This window comes from Streptopelia decaocto (assembly GCF_964273445.1).
Source record: "Streptopelia decaocto genome assembly, chromosome: 10".
NCBI lineage: Eukaryota > Metazoa > Chordata > Aves > Columbiformes > Columbidae > Streptopelia > Streptopelia decaocto.
The window spans coordinates 10,214,277-10,235,851 of NC_138665.1; the positions used below are offsets into that span (position 1 = coordinate 10,214,277).

The 21,575-nt window shown below is 38.9% G+C and overlaps 1 protein-coding gene across 2 annotated transcripts in view; it reads right to left on the bottom strand.

Moving 5' to 3' along the window:
* Positions 1 to 21,575, bottom strand: part of DACH2 (dachshund family transcription factor 2) — a 251,589-nt gene that overhangs the window by 73,588 nt on the left and 156,426 nt on the right. For both annotated transcript variants that reach the window (XM_082062043.1, XM_082062042.1), the window contains exon 3: positions 11,209 to 11,340. In XM_082062043.1, the coding sequence (XP_081918169.1) occupies positions 11,209 to 11,340 (132 nt within the window). The remainder of the gene's footprint in view (positions 1 to 11,208; positions 11,341 to 21,575) is intronic.

Genomic DNA, 21,575 nt, shown 5'->3' on the forward strand with positions numbered 1-21,575 from the left:
GGTCAGGACAGATGAAAGGTTGGAATAGGCATCCTCACAAATTCAGGATGGGGTCTGACACCAAAATCCATATACCTAGAGGCTGTAGCCGATTGCAGGTGAACAGAGGCCAGCAGCATCCTGCTTCTAGGAAATGGCAGGAGAATAAGAGTTCCACACATGTATACAATAGAGCTGTATGTCCAACTGGGAGCAATTCCTTCTCCCTGTCCTGATCTCCATCACTGCACCGAGCACGGGCACGGCCTTGACCACCGCCTTGTGCTGGGCTGGGAACCAGCGGGTACGAAGCACCTGGAGAGAGGCCGGCGAGCACTGAGAGATCTGCCCGGGGACTCAGAAAATCACCAGCACGAGGCGCGTTCAAAAGAGCAGGATTGTTTAATGTCGGGAAGGGAAGACCGAGGGGAGACGCGCTAATAGTCTTCACTAGATAAAAGACATGTTCAGTAATAAAAGGGAATAAATTGTTCTCCACACCCACAGGGTACAGAACAAGAAGCAGCGAGGAAAGGCTGTAACAAGGAAGACTTAGGTTAAACATTAGGAAAAGAGCCATGATTGGTAAGCCTATAAAATTTCTAAAATTAAGCTGGACAACTATCAGTCAGACATGATGCTGGCAGAGTTCTTGCTTCATTGAAAGTGCGGATGAGAAAATAAGTCTGAAAGTTCTGGTGTCCTATGATCCTAAACGCAGCAAACTGCAGTAGAGAGCCCAGATCCAGAGGCAGAGACACAGTGTAGGGTGACAGGACCCATCCTGAACTTGCCCTGTCACCGCTGAGCTACCCCGAGCTACACCTGTGTGCTCCTACCCAATACACCACAGTGCAGGGAACGGCCCGCGCCCACCCACAGCACAGGACCATTGTCACACACTATGCTCTCGTCTTCAGCTACAAGAATGGTGTTCAGGAAAAGCCCGACCTGCTCCTGTCCTCAGGAAAACATCACAGTGTGAGAAGGTCCTGCTGTTCTAAACCCCATCGGAACATGCTGACTGTGCCCCCAAGAATGACAAGTGTATCTGCAAAAATTAATACGCAAACTGGCCCACCTAAAATACACATCGGTTAATAACCAGATAGCATAATATTGGTCACATTTCCAAGATAACAAACACATTAAGACAGCATTTGAAATGTACTAAAAATCCATGCATTTTCCCTTTAGATTACAGACAAACTAGTAATTTCAACTATATGCTCCCAATAAGATTTTCTTCCCTGTGACCAAATGGCCCAGGTTTTAATATTCTTCAGTGATCTTATGAATTTAAATTAAACTTCTAAGAAATTAAGAATATGAATTTCATTTGAGAAAAAACTGTCACAGCCATGGAAATGAAATATTTCTAACACACTCTGGTGATAAAAGTACATTTACTCTTGGTCTGGGACAACATTGCTGGTCTTTTGCAATTGCAATTAGAACAATCTAGAACGATTATTTTTTTAAGGAGCTAAAAACATAGACTACCCACCTGTATCTATTTTTAATTTGGTAATGACTGTACTTGCTAAAATTCTACCGAAATGTCACTCACAGCTTTGGATTCCAGCTTTTTTTAAGCAGAATATGGAGCAGAAAGCATAACCTATTATGCAAAACTGTCAGATGCTTACTTTTAAAATCACAGAAATAAATGCATAATCCTGATTTGCTTATGGATCTAAACTTTATTAAACAAAACTTGAATCTAATTACTCAAGACAACCAAGGTATTCTATAAAAAGTAATAGGGTTCTGATCTGTGTATGTCCCCTTGACCCATATAGTCCCTACTCCAGAACTAAGGGACGCCTCTTGCTGGGTGGGTGCAAGTAAAGGCAGAATGACTTGAGACCACTGTGACTTCTGTCTCATCAAATTCACAAATCAGCCAGACATTTAAACAGCACCAACTGTTGCAAGTAAATCTGCTATCAAATCTCAGCTGCAAAAATGTCAGTTCAAGGCACTCTGCAAAAATTTGTACTGAATCCTTAACTAAAAAAACACTTTATTTTTTTTTTATTAATGCTATTTTTTCGAGTGAGAAAATCTTCCAAACGATCATATCACAAATATTTCTTACCTCAAACATAAATTAACTGTACTTTAGGGGACTTTTTAAAAAATCTGATGAAAATGGTAATTCATGAGCCTCCTGCTGTTGGCAGCTGTATCACAATCGGTGACGTCCTTTGGGGGACTCTCAGCATGTGGCCTGCATCAAAGGTAATACGCCAGTTTTCATCCTAACTTATATATGCCTTAACAAGAATGTTCCAGACATTGCAATTAAAATATTAAAGTACTTTTTTATTTTTAAAATATCATTTATGTGAGATTGAAGATGACTCACTAGTATTAACAAAGGCAACTATCACTAAGACTTGCTTTTCCTAACATACTGGAATTCTTTATTGCCTGCATTCCTTACATACTGAAACGGGAAATTAAAACACATTGATTAAGCGTGCTAATACACCAGAGTGTTTAACAAAACATGCTACTTTATGCAAAATGATAGGCAGATGAGATTTTGTTGAAACAGAGTACATACAAGGACCTAAAAAATATAATGTATTTGACATATGGTACTTTACTATTCTTGTTCTTTGGTAGCACTGTGGAAAATCTGCCAAGCACTGAGTTGAAACGAGTGTCCTTCTCGGCATTACCGGCATCCCAAATTGCCAGAGTTCATGTGATCACCAGTTGATGGTTCCTGCTCCCAGGACCACTTTTGCGTTTATCCAACAACAGTAAAACATAAAATACAAAAGGCATTTCAGAGAAGTATATCTGGACCACACTTTTTTCTTTCCCTTTCCCACTAAGCCTCAAGACCTGAGAAGAAGAGACGCCCGGAGATGCCGCATTGTCCTGCAGAGAGCAGGACAGAACCCCTCACACCGTGTCCTTCAGCAGTCGCAGAAGCCCACTGAAATATCTCAACTGGAATGATTCTTCCTTTTAAAATGCAGTGCACCTAATCTCTATTAGTCTTAATAAAAATTTAGACTGAAAGTCCTGAATCTGGCCCATTTCTGGTAAGTATTGCTCCCTGCAGTGCTGTGGCAGTTCCTGTGCCTTGTCTTAATGAGGGACAGTCTGAGCAACCTGCTGTCCATCGGCAGGTTGACATTGACCATGAATATCTGCTACTACTAACAAATGGGGAAGTTATAACCAAGGGAAAAATGTAGCCTTGGCTCTGCAGTGGCCAAAATGATTTATGACATCAAGACCTAGGGAAAAACACGACTACTCTGAAGGACCGCGTGAGCTCAGCCTGCACTCACATGTTCTGTGCCCACTCCCAATGACCGTGGTTACGACTGTAAAACTGTTTTAACAAGAAAAATTAATTCTTTTGAATAATCCTTCTGAAATATGATATGCATTTTAATTGTATGCACCCTGTCATTAATTAAAGTTCCCTACCTTTTGGTACATTAATTCAAAGATCATATCAGTGACAAAGCAACAATTATAAGATGACTGTTTACTGAAATTAAAAACAAAGTTAAAAGGTTAATGTACTCTTGCGATACACTCAAAGTAATGCTAAAATGTTTTCAGTTGAGGTTTTTACTGCACATTATTTTTCTACTCCTTGAAATCAATCTCTTTGTTCCAGGAACACATTTCCTGTCAATAAAATGAAAAATGATATAGATTTAGGAGGATAGTGGTCTCAGCGTAGCATCTCTCATATTATTATTCCAGTATCATCTGTTACAAAGTAAGACCAATTCCCACATCTAATTACAAACAGGATTTCAGAGTCATTAAACAAAATACATTTCCATTAGTACTGCTGTAAGAAGATAGGGGAAAAAATGAAGATTAGTTCATGCTGTACCTCTGCTTTTCAAGCTTTGAAGATTTAGACCTTTGCACTCGGAGACTATAAATTTGTAAAGGATCTGAAAGGTGACAGACACGCGAAAGCTCTCAATTCTACACAGTTTAGCCATTCCATTTGCATTTTGTCATTAGTTTATCTTTTGCTGCACTTTGTTCTGATAGTAGATATGGCAAGAATCCAGAGAGGTTGTTTGTGATTATGCTGTGTGCACCCGGAGGTGTTTTATTTGGCGTTCGGACGGGGTTTTTTAATAGATGTGAATCCTGATTTTCTATACTACATTTTTTTTCCAGCAAAAGTTAAAAATCATTATAAGGAATTGTGTCTTCATGAAAAAGAAAAAAAAAGTACTTTATGCTCTGGAAAAAAGGAACAACAGTTCTTTGACTTCAACTAAGGTAACAGCCAAAATATACTGAGGAAGCAGATTGTGTGGTACATTTAACTGTTGAAATATAAACTTAGAAGTAGATATATTCTCAATTCATAAACATTTAGCAGCATCTAATTGCCATGAATTCATTTAAAATACACCTTTGAGAATTATTGACTCAAAAAGCATTCACACAACCAGAGCTTAGACATTTAATAAGAACTTTTCTAAAAAGAAGTCTATATAATACTTAAATTTGCTTCATCTTTAAAATAGATTATATTAGCATATGACGTTATATAAATATTGATTAATTTCATCATGTGTAAGTTAAGCATCAAAACCAGAAATTCCTCACAAGGAAAAAGATGCCCCAGAGTTACAGAGAAAAGCAGAGAATTTTATTTTCGATTGGAAGTGCATCCTGAAAGCCACTGAGTTTCATCATGACATGAATCTTCATCAAGCCCTGAGGAACCAATGTCTCATCCAGGGGCTTCAGAAGGTTTTTTGTTCAGACGCACACTGTACCATGTAATATTACAGTAATATGTAATATTACAGACTTCTTGCAGCGTCTAACCTTCCCCAGGGAAACATCTCAGACTGCTGGGCTGGACAGGAGCTGTGAGATGCTCTGAACTCACTTCTGATCTCCAGGAGATCTTTGAAGCACAAACTGACCATCACCGCCTGTCTCTGGCCTGGTCCCATCGCCTGTGTAACACGGTCATGTTGTGAGCCGTACATCACCATCTGCATGCCTGATGGACAAAGGTGCATCTCAACTGTTACCCTCTTTCCATTCTATCCCACCTCACCTGGTGCTCAGTCCATGGATGAGCAGCTCCCTGCCCCTCAGTGCTCAGCAAACAGGGAGGTTTTTGTACCCGCTATGTGCTGCCCTCAACTGCCAGCATGGAAAACAAGTATATTCACACTCACCGAGCCCAATGCAGGTATGTGTCTGAAGAAGTAGCACAGATATCTCAATTTTTAGGATGAAATGTTTTCATATATCTGCTAGCGCTGGTGTCATAGAATCATAGAACGGTTTGGGTTGGAACGGACCTTCCCAGCTCCCCCAGTGCCCCCCCTGCCATGACAGGGACATCTTCACCAGCTCAGGTTGCTCAGAGCCCCGTCCAGCCTGGCCTGGGATGCCTCCAGGGATGGGGCATCAACCACCTCTCTGGGCAACCTATTCGAGTCAAACAAGCCTAGTTTTGGATGATACTGCACAGAAAACAAACCCTATTAAACTCTCTCTGACTTCAAGACCATACATATTGCTCCTGGCAAAAGGACAATTAAAGAAAATTAAAAGTATGCTTTACTAGCTTTTCAACTGATTCTAAAAATATTAGCAGTCATTTTGACCGGTTATATTTTTTAAATGGCATGAATGTTTTGTGTTCTTTAAATAAAATTATCATCTTTGAAACAATAACTCTGCTCATGTAACACAAAAATACTTGCTTTAACAACAGGAAAAATGACTTCATGAAGTCTGCATGGCACTCCAGGATTAAAAAAAAATGTGTTCTCTGGTCTTGTCATTTTTACTCTTACAATAAAATAACAGCCTCGGCATCCTGCTTTTTAGAATAAAAGACCTACCTCTTTTGACTTTTGAAGCACTTGAAAATTTTAAAAGAGAAAAACTAAAAAATGCTGACCGTGTAATAGCTGGGTATTCATGGTGGGTGGAGAACATGAAAGGTTACAATATGGATCTGTGCCTACGCGTTTCTTTTCAACTTGAGCAGCATCCTCCTGCTTCTGCTAACTCGGCAATCATACAGCTGACAGATTTCTGGGTTTTCTAAATAATGCATGGGATTTTCTTTTAACATGTCAGTGCAAAAGTATCAATTCTGCCCCTGTGTCGTTTGTGATGCTGATTTTCCTTGACAGCATTCCATTAAACCAATGAGATTTTCCCTCCTGATGGTTCCTTAAATATTCCTCTGAGTGATGTATTTGTGGTTTTTTAAGCAGATTGTGAAGGATGTTTGCATTTATGAGAAAACTGCATGGCAGGTACTGAAGGGAAAAAAGGATAAAGAGATAACACTATTTCTTTTTATGAAGAGCTTTTTCTCTGATCCTCGTATGCCAAAACCAGGGTGTTTTTCCTTTCTTTTCTGCCTAACTTAGCTCCTTGTCTGGAAATTAAGCAACAAGACTCTACATACAGAATAACATTTTGACTTCCTAAGGAAATACCACTGAAACACTTAGTACTGTTTGATATCTCTCTTGGGAAAGTAAAACACATTTATTAAATCATGCACGCTAACTCCAAAAGCCAACAGAAGGAAATAACTGCTTTATTCTTTGCACTGAGGTTTTGTACAAACAGGTACTGTCGCGGACTGCTGTGCACTGATCCTTCTCTGCTGGGTAACACAGCATCCTTAAAGGACATCCCGATAATATCACCAATACCGCATTTTGCAATCTATCCTTCATGTTTCAGTTCTATCACACACTTGTACAAATTACCTGCTGCCATGCTATTAAAAAAAGAAGCTCCGATTTCAAATAAGTTTCAAATTTCCCTAGGCAATTATATGTTAATTTCCAGAATACGCTTTGCCTAACATTAGTATTGCATGATGATGAAACAGATGATCTTCATAAATAACTTCTGCGCAACCAGAGAGGTTTTGCTTTGTTTATGTGATTTCTATAGAACAACAAAATCGGTGATGTGGCGGCACCTTGAGAGACCCGCACACACATCCCGCACACCTGCCTTCGGCTGCCAGCTGCCAACTCTTGATCTTGCTCATTTTCCAAAGTGGAATATGAAAGGCCACGTTGCTCCTGGCACATGTTATCAGTCATTATCATTTACAGCATGACTTTCTTTGGCTATGGTGACCTCATCTCCACCTCATCTCCAAGGACTCACATGGAGTAGCCAAAAAGGAGGAATATAGGACTTAAAAAGACTTATGGCCACCAGGAATTTGAAATTTCAGAGGGATGTAACTTCTCCCACTTCCAGACACCTATGTCCCCAACCACATCGTTCTCTAAATTCAACCTTCTTTCCCAAGCCCTACAAGAAGATGGAGACAGACACTAAGAACAGATTGGCTGGACTATGGGGCCAGAGAACCTATAGTGCCAGATTAAATAGGAGATTTTCAAGTGCCTGAGAAGTTTGCTTCAACACTTCATATGATGAGTAGGAAGGTGCAAAAAAACCTTTTTCTCTTCTGCAGAGAGAGTGGAAGGAGGCCATTAACGTTCAAATGTATAACAACATTCTTCACAGCACTGTGAACTAATGCATTACTTCAATTCAAAAAATACATGATTTTTTTGGTACATTTTTTTTCTTCACAGTTTCAGTATTGTATCTTGCAGCATGTTTTTTAACATAAGTTATTTAGAATATTCCAGTACTAAACTCCACTACCGCTGAGATTATTGTAATGTCACAAAAATAAGGTAGGGCCTGATGGGCAAGCACAGCTGCTGGGCCAGAAGCAGGAAAAGAGGTGACACTTTCCTCCCTACTTCCTCAGACACATTTGTAAGATTCAGTTCCACGTCTGTAATTTCCTAGAGGACAATACAGTATCTGGGGATTTCTAATACAGTCAATGATCCTGAGAGTTAGAGCTCAGGTTGTAAATTGATACCACGAATTCTGGCTTCAGATACCAAAACTCTTGAAAAATTTCCATCTTCAAAGGTGCACAAATACAGAGAAAGAAACTACAGAGGTGACATTTGAGGCACTACTAAAAAAGAAAATCCACAATTATTTCATACTGACTTCAACAGATACAGATGAGCATTGAAATGAATATGACAAGGCATCCTCACCACTTTTTTATTATCCTAATGGCCTGTATATAATGACACACTTCCAAAAAATCTGGCAATAAACTTTCAGGGCTTAATACTGATCAATTACATTTTAATTCAAAACAAGCAACAGCAAAAGAGACTGTACCACTAATCTATCAGACTACGGCATGAGGAGGAAGGCACACATCCTCATGTGAAATATTTAGTGGCATTGTATTTTATGTTCACCAAAGGAAGACAATGGGTAACGCTAAGGTAAAAAAACAACAGTATGTTTAGGTAAAGGTTTAAGGTAAAACTGCAACCCTTCAAGTCTTTGTTAGAGTAAAAAGAAAAAAAAAGAAGAAACAAAAAACCAAAAAAACCCACAAAGGAAGCAAAAGGTCCTCCGCTCTGTGTAACTATATTTCTGATTTGACAGCTACAGTTATAATCATTCAGACATCTATTTCCCACAAACTCTCCACAGCCATAACCTTTAGTGATTAATTATAAAGTTCCAGGAGCAATAGTACACAGACTAATTTCCTAAAACAATAAAAGACAGAATTTCTCATTTGGAGCTAAATGAAACACGAACAGGTTGTTATTCATGCTGAAATCTAGATGCGGAGTCATGTTGCAGCCATTACAGAAGCTATTAAACACAACCTCAAATCAAAGACACTGTAGGTCTCTCTCCTAAAATAAAATGCTTTTCTCACTTATGAAGCCTCTGACTCCTTTGCTCCGTTTCTTTTTACCTCTTCTTTGTAAAAATATTTTCAAAATTCAATTTTCTTTCTCATTTCACATCCTGATTTTGTTTTTAATAGTCATTTAAACTGTAAGAGTCTGGAACAAAACATTTGGTAAAGGTTTCAGGCCCACAGAATTATCACAGTGTTCTCTTCACAGTGAATCGAAGTACAAAATGTATATGCCCAGTCTCTTCATGCCCTACCTCAGCCTCCAGTGGGTCTTCTATAGTGAATATTCGACAGTTCTTCAGTTATTTTATATAGTGAACTGTATACTTGAGTTTTACATTCCTTTCATTTTGGTTTCCCTTTTGACACATTCTGCTGTACCTGCTCAATGTAAAACTTTAAAAAATTATCCTCCAATAGATAAACTATGCACTACAAAAATGATCCTACTGCTGGCACTTTAGATACTAAAAAGGGGGGAAACTGTGAATTTAATATGATTAGTAGTAGTTCTTTCTCTATCTGCAAGCAACATTGGCACACAATTCAGCAAATTTGCTCCTGGCAATTTTACTGAATTAGGCAATGAAAAGAGGAAAGAATTGAGAAAAGATATTTACACAAGTGACGCCATATCCTTATCCTTGGGCCTCACTGTAACTTCAGCTACAGCCAGTGGAAATTCTTCCAAATATTCAAATTGGAATTGAGTCAGCTGTAGAACTCATTGAATTGCTAAACCACAGAGAACTTACATTGAATAGGCAAACTTTTGACGTATTGTCGAAATGCTGGTATGACAATCCCCCACAAAAATTGCCAATGAGGTATCTAAGATAATATTAACGTACTCTAGATTCTCCCCATATGAACTATACAAATTTTGTCATATCAGGTAACACACCAAGCTAGGAACATTTGAATTAGCACAAGCTTTTGTACAGCAGCTTTTAAAAACCCTAATACTAACCCTACATTTTTTCTGTATGAAGCTTCCTTGCTTCTCTGTAGGAATTCTGTCTTCAGTCATATTTCTTAGCATGTCATGAAACTTCATAATTCACTTTGAACTACACACAGACTGTAAGAGTTACACAAACTAAATATGAATTTTCAGTGCTTTTTTTCTGAATTCAATAAGCACTAACTGATTAGGGGCTGAGAGGTGAATAAGAAATACATATCCTACATACCAGAAAGCTGGGGAAGGCTTTAATGCATGAATTCGAAGCCAGATTTCTTCAATACAGATGAGTACACAGAATTAGTAAAAGGCACTACCACTTTTGGAAATACTGCTTTGTGCATAATTTGTCATGAATTCGAAGTTATTCCTTTAGAAAAAAAATGAGTCTAAGACCTTCCAGCTGCTGCTTTATTGGTCTAATAAATTAGCATCTTGATGGTACAATGCATACACACTATACACCATGCAAGCAAGCAAACTGGTAAGAGTGGCTTCATCTTTAGAGATGCATGTGTGACTTCAGAGAAGTGTGAATGCAATGAGGGATCAGACAATGCCTGCATTCTTGAACTGAAAATGAAAACAAAGGATGCTTAAGTTTCCAAATGCTAAGAATGTATTGTAGGATTGCTTGTGTCAAAAAACAAAAAGAGGCCTAGTGAACCTGGCGTTATTGTAGTATGTATTTAGCTGCTTTCTGTAACAGAATGGATTCATCTTGCTCCAGGTTGTCTACATTATCCAAGTAAAAATCTTTTCACATGAAATGAACATTAGAATAAATAAAGAAGATATGCTCTTCTAAGGATCCATTTCTGGCATAAACTTTGAACCCTACTCTTGTGGAGCTGGGACTTGGGGACTTCACTTCACGTTTATCCCAATGCTTATGTAGCTGTACACACTGAGCATGTGTTCAGTGCCAGTGCCATCCACCCAAGGTCACTGCAGCCAGGTGGGACACAACAAACGTTTATCATGACTCTCCTTCATACCTGTGGTTTACAAACATCCATTCAAGGAAAGAACCAAATGCAGAAAAGCCTCAAAGTTGGTGATTTAGCACTGCTTACTTTGCTTTTCTCCAGTGAACTGTGGAACTCACAATGAGTACCAACCACCTGATGTTCTGGACACTTTCCATCATTTACAGAAGAACTCTAGACTCACTGTATTATTGCCAATAGAGAAGTCTTTTGTTACTAAAAAGATACTTTGGGAACAATTTAAAATGCCTGTATTCTATCATAATAAAACTATCCTTCAACAATATATTGCAAATAAAAGAAATGAAGGTGGTTGTTAGGAGGAAAACTGGAGGAATGTTGGAGGAATGGGTGCGGTAATTTTGATTTGACACTGGCAGAGCAAAGCTTACACAAAAAAAAGAGCACAATATTTTGAGACAGATTTTTGATTTTGTGTCCCATGCACAAACTCAGGTGTTCAGGGTTCCCCTGCAGCCCATGTGCACAGTGTTACTTACCCGCATTAGAGTTGAGCTCTTCATTTTCCGATTCTGTTCCATTTTGACTTCCACTTCCATGCAGGCTATTCATTGCCATAAGTTTCATTTTCTGTAACTTCATAGCCTCTGCCATGGCAGCCGCTGTCAGACCTGCAAAAATAGAAACAAAATGTAATAACATTCCGTACGAGGCAGCACTGAAAAATATGACAAACAAAACAATTCCTTTCAGTGAGAATAAGTCCCATAAATTCAATGCACATTCGTAGTCCAGTTAGGTAATGTTATTCTGAACACTATTTTAAAGTCGAGTTATTTCAGTACATCATTATAAGGATTTTTTTTTAAAGTTCTTTCATGTTTTTTTTTTACATGTATAGCACAAAGAAAGATTTATTTAATGGTAATCCTTTTGATTATAGTTTTAAATATCATTTCTGTCACTTTGATCATTTTGTCACTTTGATCACTTTCTGCTTGACTTCTTTAGCTGCTACAAAATTTCCAAGTACACTAGTAAGATACATTCCTCAATTTCAACAGCTCAAAGCCAATTAACACGGAACAATCAATGCTCTACTAATTCATTACATATTTAAATATTATTTTGTCTTCTCATGAGATGTGTTGGTTTGGATTAACATTATTGCTACTGGAAAATGACACTGGAAATGTTAAAAAAAGTACAATATGGGTAATTACAAACTCAAACCCACCTTTAACAGACCATCAAGACCAGAACAAATTTACAGAATTATGGAGGGTTTGTGGTAGAAGATTCTCAAGTAACTGAAAACCAATTAATTTCCAATGGTAAAAAAGAAGAAGTGTCAGGCTACAGGTTACCATCATTATCATAATTATTTTATTTTTATTTAGATTCCCAATATAATTTTTTGTAAGAGTAAACTTTTAAAGTATTTTAAATGGTTGGTAAGAGATCAGATTTTCTTCCAGACAGTATAAAATTACTTTTACTCTGGGCAAGATACGACTGAAAATATCTTATCTGAAGTTCATCTGTCTTGCAGGAAAATACGGGGGATAAGGCCATGTAACCAAAAGACCTCTTCTGGTATAACTGTTCATTCATTCAGTTATGGATTAAATGGGTTTGTCTCCCTCCAAGTGTAGTGTGACTTGCTTTTGTCATTTGCTCAAAAGCAAGCTAAACAGTTCGTACCAGCTATCTTGTCATCAACCGTGCAATAGTTCACAGAATCACTGAACTGCAGTTACCAAAACCCATGAATTTTTGTTGGTGGTGCATGTTCTATCACTCCACAGTGATACCATGTATCACAACAGAATTAAGTAATCTGCAAAGTACTGCTTACTGAGATACTGATTAAAGTGAACTAATAATTTTCACATCCTATACTGCCACACATTCATAAATCAGAATACTTTCTTTCAAAAGCTGCTACGAATTGGACACTTAGATTAGTTCTGCTGCTCCCATAATAGGCTTCACAAAAGTCCTCATTATTTTAATACAACTTAAGTAAGCAAGCAAGCGAGCAATAGACTCCAACTGCATGGAGGAGGGACACATTATCACACATGGCTACAGCAATTTGGTCGACTTCAGCAAAAATACTCCTGATTGACATCAGGAGGTTGGAGATGACAGGTGACGAGAGGGGACTCACACAAACCTCTGTCCTCCTCCCATCCTGCCCAAGAGCCCTCAGCATTCACCAACCCAACGTGCAGCTGCACAGCCCGGGTTCCCAGAGCACTGCTGCAGACCAACAAATATCGTTCTACTGCTTTGTCATTGATACATGAAAGATTATAGCAACTTCATTCTTAAGATACATTAAATATAAATATGTGAAAGTAAGTCCAGAAACTAACATCAACAATCTTGTCTTTCAGGTCATTTAATGCAGTCCTCACTTCATACAGAAGATCACTATACAGTAATGGTACTTCACTTGTTATTTGTTTTTTTTTTCTAATACCCTTTATAAAGTTCTTTTGCAAATGCTAAAGGTTTGTGGTTTTTTTAATCAGGCAGATACAAAATCCTGATGTTTCAGCTCCTGTTTTTACAGATTATCTGGCTGACATCACTCACACTTGATCCGTCAAAGAATACATCTTCAAAGATAAAACTGTTCACACACTTTCTGGAGAAGATGAAATAATCTATAAATGTTTCCACTTTTTTTCTAGGGAAAGGAAGTGAGATTGCTCTTCGATTGAATTTCACATTATTTTCAGAAAGTTCAAAAAAACAAGCACCAACACAAGTCTTCTGAGGAAGTTGCTGTTCTGAAGACTTCCAGGCACCTGTGAGATTCGCCTGCCTACCTGCACACCTGCACTGTTCCTCCTTATCCCAACCATCACCAAAGCATTTTCAGAACCTGTACCCACTCCCAGCCTTCTCTCTTTCCACTTTATGCTTCTAATCCATTTGCAAAGAATCCACATTTATGTAAAGGTTACAAAAAATACAGAGTCTGAACATGGACGGTTTTATCATAACTTTTTATCATTTATATGCACTCAAATACATACAGATGAACCAATATCCCAGCAAATATTTTCATCTGGCTCAATATTTATACAGGTTCTTAATACTGTGAGTCATAAAACTTGATTTAGTTTAAATAAACAAAGGAGTAAAGAAACTGTTCATAAGGAGATAAACAGGGAATGGAAAGTGAATTCAGAGCTTTAGTTAAATGTTCAGTGAAAAGACAAGACAAAAAATTAGCCAGGGCACTGTATAACAAAAACAAAACAAAACACACAAAACCACCCAACAAACAACAACAACAAAACAACCCAACACACCACACAAACAAAACCGAACCAAACAAACCACATAAACTTCTACTGAATAATTGTATCAGGAGCATAAGGTAGAAAGGGTATCAAGGAACAAACGGAAAATAATATACACAGTCCCAAAATCACCGCGATGCTGCCTGGAGAAATGAAAGGTAATTATTGTCAGGCATTTTTGAACTCCCTAACCAGACACAGCTGCCATAAGGACAACAGCCAAAAAACAGAAATCTATGCTGTGCCATCTGCCACACCAAAGTCACTCTGCTTCAGCATTAAAAGTTTAAAGAGTAAAGCACAGTCCTGATGCAGAAAGCCTGACAGTCTGAAGATCCCGGGCAGTCAGGCATAAGCTCAGTATCAGCAAAGTCTTTATACTCTCATTCATTTATTCCCCAGTCTATACAATTTCTTACTCGAACTATAATAGCAGTAAAAGTCCCAGAATCTGACTGTATGAGGCAGTTTAGAAACAGTGTACTAATTCTTCAGCATTTCTGAAAGCTAATAAAATTGAGGTTAAAGCAAATGGTTTCAGCAGTAAGGGCGTGCTACTGATTGAAATGATGGAAGAAAACGTAGAGCAAATCACCCATTGGCATAATCTTCAATTAAGGTTACTGCCATGGCTAACATACTGAAGCTACTATTTAATTTTACTATTAATAAAACTCCTTTCTGTAATTGACTCAGCTCTGGTAGCTGTGGCAAAGAGGGCTATTCTTCAACTGACTTATCTAAAGATCTACAAAGAACTGAAGAATCATTTCCATCCCCTCAGATGAATCATTATCAGCAGCAGAATCTCACTTAGAGTACCTCACTTTGAAAAATGTACTTGAAAACTGCTGTAATGTATACATCTATTCCTCTCCTTTCACCTTAAAAAAAAAAAAAAAGGATCCCTAGGAAAAGCGACATGCTGGATTAGATACTTCAAAGCTTCTGTTTTTTTTCTCTCCATTAACACTTTAAATCTCCTTTTCTTCAGCTATCTTCTGCCAGCTGTGAATAATCACTACACACCCAGGAAATAAACTACATACCGCTCATTATCAAACACGTACGACCTTTACAACACTAACGACAACAAAGCACGACTCTCATCATGGTTGCAGTGATTTCTTTTCAAAACTGCTGTTATCCAATAGCAACCACGAGCTGGTCCTGCTCACAGCAGCCCATGAACCAGTTGCCTTGGCCAAAGACAAACGGCTCCTTGCAGAGCTGTGGGGAACTTTGAGAGAGACACATCAGCGCTACCGCAGGAACCTCGGAGCCGCGTTCTGGGTCAGCTCTCTATAGATGCATCTTGATTACAAGTGCATAACAGATTGTGATGGTGTGCGCTCAGGTACACCTGCACCGTGCATATGGCAAAACAACCAACTGCCATTAGTAATCTTCATTCCGTAATTTCGGTTTTCTCAGTACACTGTCTACTCTCCCTTTGACAAGTTTGCATAACTCTGCTGTACAACACGGGAATTTAGCTCCGAAATAACCCTTCAAGGACACACGAACCAGCAGGCTTAATGCTCAGGTTGCACTGAAAAAAAATTCTGCAATTATATTCTGAGCTGCAGTTAAAATGTACCTAAGCACCAAACAGTTTTAAAATTAAGGTCTTTTGATCCAAATTAGGACCATACTCGGCCTACTCAACACAGCACGCCACATTGCCCTGGGGAAGAGCTGCTGCTGTGGGGTGTTGGAGATGGAATAGACCTGGACATGAGGAAGAAAATTTTTACACTGAGACACCGGTCCAGATTACCGAGAGAGGTGGTGGATGAACCATCCCTGGAGACATCCCAGGCCAGGCTGGACGGGGCTCTGAGCAACCTGAGCTGGTGAAGATGTCCCTGCTCATGGCAGGGGTGGCACTGGGGGAGCTGGGAAGGTCCCTTCAACCCAAACTATTCAGTGATTCTATGGATGTGCTGTGAAGCTTCGCTGCTTCTGTGAGGGCTGGGCCCACTGAACTCATCCTCTGGTCCCAAAACCAAGGTACTTGAGAGGGTGTGAAGGCCTGAGAGGCTCTTCCATCCCTTGTCTGCATCCTATTAAAGTTCATGGTTAATTGTTTACTCAAATGTCCCCTATGCCAATACAAAGACTACTGAAAATTATTCCTCTGTGAAGTCTCGGGAATTATTTCAACAAAACCAGGCACTTTTAATGCATGGCCCAAAGATCACAACTCCAAGGTCATTTGTTGTGTATCCCCCCCCAGGGCCAGTCTCCCATTATATTTGGCAGTGCCAAACCCACCAGCTTCCAAGAGCACCAGGTGACAAGGGGACAGTGTCTCTCGCCTCAGGTAAACATCACTGATTAGCAAATACCTTCCCGGAGACATCAGAAACTAAAGCTTAATTACATTCCCACTCGGAGGTACCCAGGATGTCTTGCATGCAAGTGAATCCTCCATGTTTAACTAATGTCCAGTCATTCAAAATTGAGTTTTCATGGTGAATACAAGGACTCGGAGCATTTTAAGGTGACCCTGAGTATCTGCTAATCTTGTACTCTAGCTACAGCTATTTTTTTCAGTTCCTTAATTAGTCAGACTGTGCCCCCCCTTCATATTAGTTTGAAAGCTTTTGTGTCAGAACTGTGAACAAGTAAATTAACTAAAGGAGAACTATAAGTAATCAAATCTCGAGGTTTTCAATTAATTAAATGAAACGGTGAGTCAGTGAGCTGAAGAATGGTCTTATAGTAAAACAAAACATTTAATTAAATTAACAGTCAACACATTGCAATTAATAATATTCAAAAGGAAAAATGAAAACCAGTTTAGCCTTGCCGTATTATTTCAGTCTAACAGTCAAGCATTGTGCATCGGCTTGTTTGTTATTTGCTTTCAAAGCGGCTATGGGTCAAGTATGATGTGCTAAAACAGGAATAATGAAACATCTGGTAGTATGAAATGTTAATATGAGATACCATATTGCAAACAGCGAAAACAATTCTGAAACATTCAATAAATTAGGCCTTGGAAGACTGAAAAGGATACAATTCCTTTCCCATTTTCTTCAACAGGGAAATGAATAAAAATAAATGCATATAATGGACTTTACATTTTCAGAATGCCTGCAAGGATGTACTAGCAAATTTAAACATTCACAACAGAAAGTGCAGGCTTCTCTGTAGCTGAACAGAATCATCCTTGTTTAGTGATAAACAGGTAAAATCCAACTACTAACATGATGGAGAGTGAAAACAAATTGTTGAATAAGAACATTGAAATGACCAAAGTGTTAGAGCAGTTTGGAGACAGGTCCAAACATGTAAGTCTTGTTACTGCAGACTTTTTCCATTTCGGTAAACTTACTCAACCAGAAACTGCAGGAAAGTTTTAGCTCTGGTGCATGTTCTGTTTTCAATGTTTGTTCAAAGATGCTCCAGCTACCATTTCGGATAGATCATAATAATCCAACAACGTGAAACATTTGAGAGACTGTAAGGAAAGAACTTAGTGAGTAATTGGCCGCTGTGGGCAGAGGATGGGATTTCAGAATAAGCACCATAGCATGAAGCTTTATCATGGGCTAAGTTGTGCAAGAATTCACCCCGGGCCTGGGGAGGACACACTTGGAGCCCAGACTGAAATCCATGCTCCGTCCATTTGACATTGCCAAGCTGAAACATAGTCAATAGCCAAGAAATGGATTACAGCAGCTGAGTTTCTTTCATCTGTTCTGATACCTACAGCCAGTCATTCTGATAATACAACCATATTTTAAAAATATGTTCTCTCCCATTTTGCAACAAGAAAAAACATTTTTACAGTAGAAAATTTGCAAGTATTTATACAGTATTTATTCTGTTCCGTGTTCAGAGTGAAAGAGAAAATAAAGACTAATTCTCTAACCACACTCAGTTAATGAAACTTCAGAGACTATGGATGATCATCCGTAGCAAAACATCTCAGACAATGGTTAAAATTTTTGAGCGGCCTAATTTTTAAACATCACCACTTTAAAATGTGAAGAAACTATACTATGGAAAAATAATCTTATTGGGGAAGTAAAAAACCCAAACAAATATTATGCGTATTTGTCAGGAATTGTGGGAAATTAATCTTCCACAGAGAAGCTCCAGTCAGTTCAATTCACACTGAATTGTCACACAGCCTTTACTTGAGAGACTTTATTCTCTGCCCTTGTGCAGCCCCTTATTCCCTACACAGCCTCCACCTCTGCAGCAGACAGAGAGGGACAGACCTACAGACAGGTCTCTTCATCACACAACCTTGCTTCCCCCACAGGTCAATCGATTCTCTATCATCAACTAGGCAGTTATGCCGGGGAAAAAAAAAACAGTATGTGATAATGCAATTTGAAGTCTTTGCCAAATGCTCAAGGGATCTGAATTAGGGTTGCACGAACGTTTCTGAAATTTTGACAGCTTGGTGTTGCAATCCTAGTAATTTCTGTTTAACACTGTGTGCTTGCTCACCTTATTTTAATTCTAAAATATAATTTCATGCAAAAGTTCACATGAGCATAAACAAGATTAGAACCAAACATCCCTGCCACTCCTTGGAATAATTCACAGTAGTAAGAGGTTGTCATTCTCTGATTTCACACATATTTAGGCAGTAACAAAAGTCCTGATACTTACAAATTTGGATGTTCACTTTAAAATAAAAGGGAGAATTTGCTTTCCAGATGCTCTCATCCCTTGTCTGCCTCTAGTCTTCAGGATTCTCACCCCAGTTATAAACTCTGTGTTTTGTACAGCCTGATCTTACCCTCCCTGATACCCACCTCAAGGACTGGATATGTTTTTAACATGAACATCTTCCACCAAGTCCCTGCACCTGAGGTATTTCCTGTCCTTGATCCACATGAAGACATGATGACCGAAGACCTGTCAGATTTCTTGTCTAAACCCAAGAGGCTTAATTTGAAGTGTACAGAATTCGAACCCTAAATTCATGCGTAAATCTATGTTAAGATGAACGCTCCTGTTCAAACTGATACACAGTAATACCCATCTATATATTTCACAGATTGCTTACATCCAAAAAGGTAGCTGGTATCTTATGTCAAACAAAACGGCAGCTTACCTTATTGGAGGGAAACAGAAAAATCAAAACTACAAAGAGGATTGAGAGGGTTACACTGTTTTTTTTTTTTCTTTCATTCTTACAGTATGTCTCATGAGAATTGATTAATTTTGTGACATTTCCTGCTCTTTTTTACAATCTATGCCATGAGAATGATTTGTCAAGGCCATAATGCGTAATACTTTTAGTATGCTGCACTACTGTGACCTTTACCTTCCTCTGTATATTTGATTGACTGACCACCCCACTTTTGATCTACAGGTTTCAGAAGATGGATGCATACACAAGACAGATAACATCAGCCATTGAATTATTGTTGAAAAGATCACAATCACTCTGTACAGATAATTTGCATGTTCTTCTGTGCATATCTGATGCAATTTTAGTCATGTCAATGAAAATTTTCAACATAAAATGAAAACTCTTACACTCTGGGATATACTTTAAAAGTGTTTTCATACATCATAAGAGTGACAAGTTCATGCATTAGATTTCAGTAAGGATAAGACGGGTTAAACTAATGCTCATAATAATCCAAATTCTCAAACTATCCACTTATGCTTTCATAATGCTGTCATGGAATAAAGATTACAAATCTTTGAGATAAGGACTTGAAAAATTAAAAACTAAATCAGAAACATGTTAAATCACCTCCCTGAGAACAACATATAAAATAAATTCCATTTACAGGAAAAAAAAAGTTAGCTCCAAAGAGCTAAATATTCAGAGGCCACAAGAAAGAATCCAAAGGTGGTTATCATCAGCCCCAAAAGGAAAATAGACCTTTGACACAGACCTCAGAGCCTGCAGAGCAGGAATGCTTCGGTAACTTCAATAATTCTTTAATTATGAGGACAGCTGTGGATATTGGCACACACTGTCACCCGGCCAGCACCGGGCACTATCATCTAGCAACATCCCCCAGGCGGACAGTGTCAGATTTATTTGAGTCTGACTCAAAACAAGCTGGACTGTCCAACGGCCTGCAAAGCTCACACACAGTAAGGCCCCGGGTGCACACAGGGCTTAACGGCCACCTTCTCTGGGGCTTCAGAGCTTCTGACGGCAGGACTTCGTTATCCATCTTAGAGTACACTTTGGGCTCACGGGAACCTGAAATTGTGTTATAAATACATTTAAACCTAATAGCCCTCATAATCACCATGGACATCCTGTAACTTCTCAAGTCATCACAGAAGTCTGTCATGGTGCATGTGCCACCATCTGAAATTAGAATTATTGGTTGGTTTTTTTTTTGGTCCATGTGTATTCCTTTCCTGTTAAATCAGTTTCTGTGGCTATAAAGCACTTGTCCGTACGCGGTAATGGTGGGGAAATTGCTGAAGTTTTTGGTGGTCCCTTCAGTTAAGAACAAAAAGTCTGAAAGCTTATCTGGACTTGGCACAAATCTCTCGAGTTTGTAAAATTAATTGGGCTGGAAAGTCTCCTGAGAATACGGATATCTTTAGGAGTGATTTCAAGCTACTTTCTACTTGTGATTGGAACATACCATATTTGTATCAGATGCCACAGCTCAGCGACGCCCCAGCTGTCTCAAATCACAATTCAAAAAGTGGTTATTTTAAGTGAATACTGAGTTCCATAAATTCATCATACTACAGTTTTTCAGATGAAACCTCAATACACTGTCAAGATCAGGGCTGCAGTCAGAGACTGGATTACTAAAATATTACCCCTGTGGGCCGCTCTTCCCTTCAGCTGGGCCAGCCTGACCAACACTATGGGCTCCTGAGGATGATACTGCGCAGGTCCCTTCCCCAACCTGTCCCAGGAACTGAAGGGTTGGAGGGGAGAAATGTTACATCACACTTTCCTCAGATGTTTCCAGTGAACTGAAACCAAGGAAATACTAATTTCACATTATTACTAACCCAGCTACAAACAGCAGCAGTGAGCTCCCTCTTTACTCAAGATGGCAATCACACCATAGAAACTTTACTTGCAAAAAATATTCTGTGAACGAGGTTCCTCCACTTACACAACTTCGTAGAATCATCCCCTACACGGTTTTTCTTCCGCATAAGCAATTTTTCAAGACCTCTGCCAGAACAGAAACTGAATGCTATTATAACACTGCTCTTAGTTACCTAAAGCTGAGAAATTTGTTGCCAATTCATAAAAACCACAAAAACATTATGCTTATTTGAAGCGCAATATCCTAAGCAAAGAAAAAGAGGGAGCCCGCACACTCCTTTCCAAATGTCATTTAATTAGCACAACCTCAAAAGATGCAAGTTTAAAAGCAGCATCACTTAAGAGCATAAATTAATGGAATATTCTTGCAAGACCTATAATCACTTTCCAATTCTGGCTGTTGAATGAAAGTGAGATGCTTTAGATTAGTTTATTTTTATTTCAGCGGGGTTCGGACAGCAATCCAACTTGCCTGCCTGGGAAGGAAAAGCTTTCATGCAACTTCCCAGCAAACTTCTGTGAGGCAAGAACCCCAGGTCGGGCAGCAAACGCTGCCCAAACGCTTCCT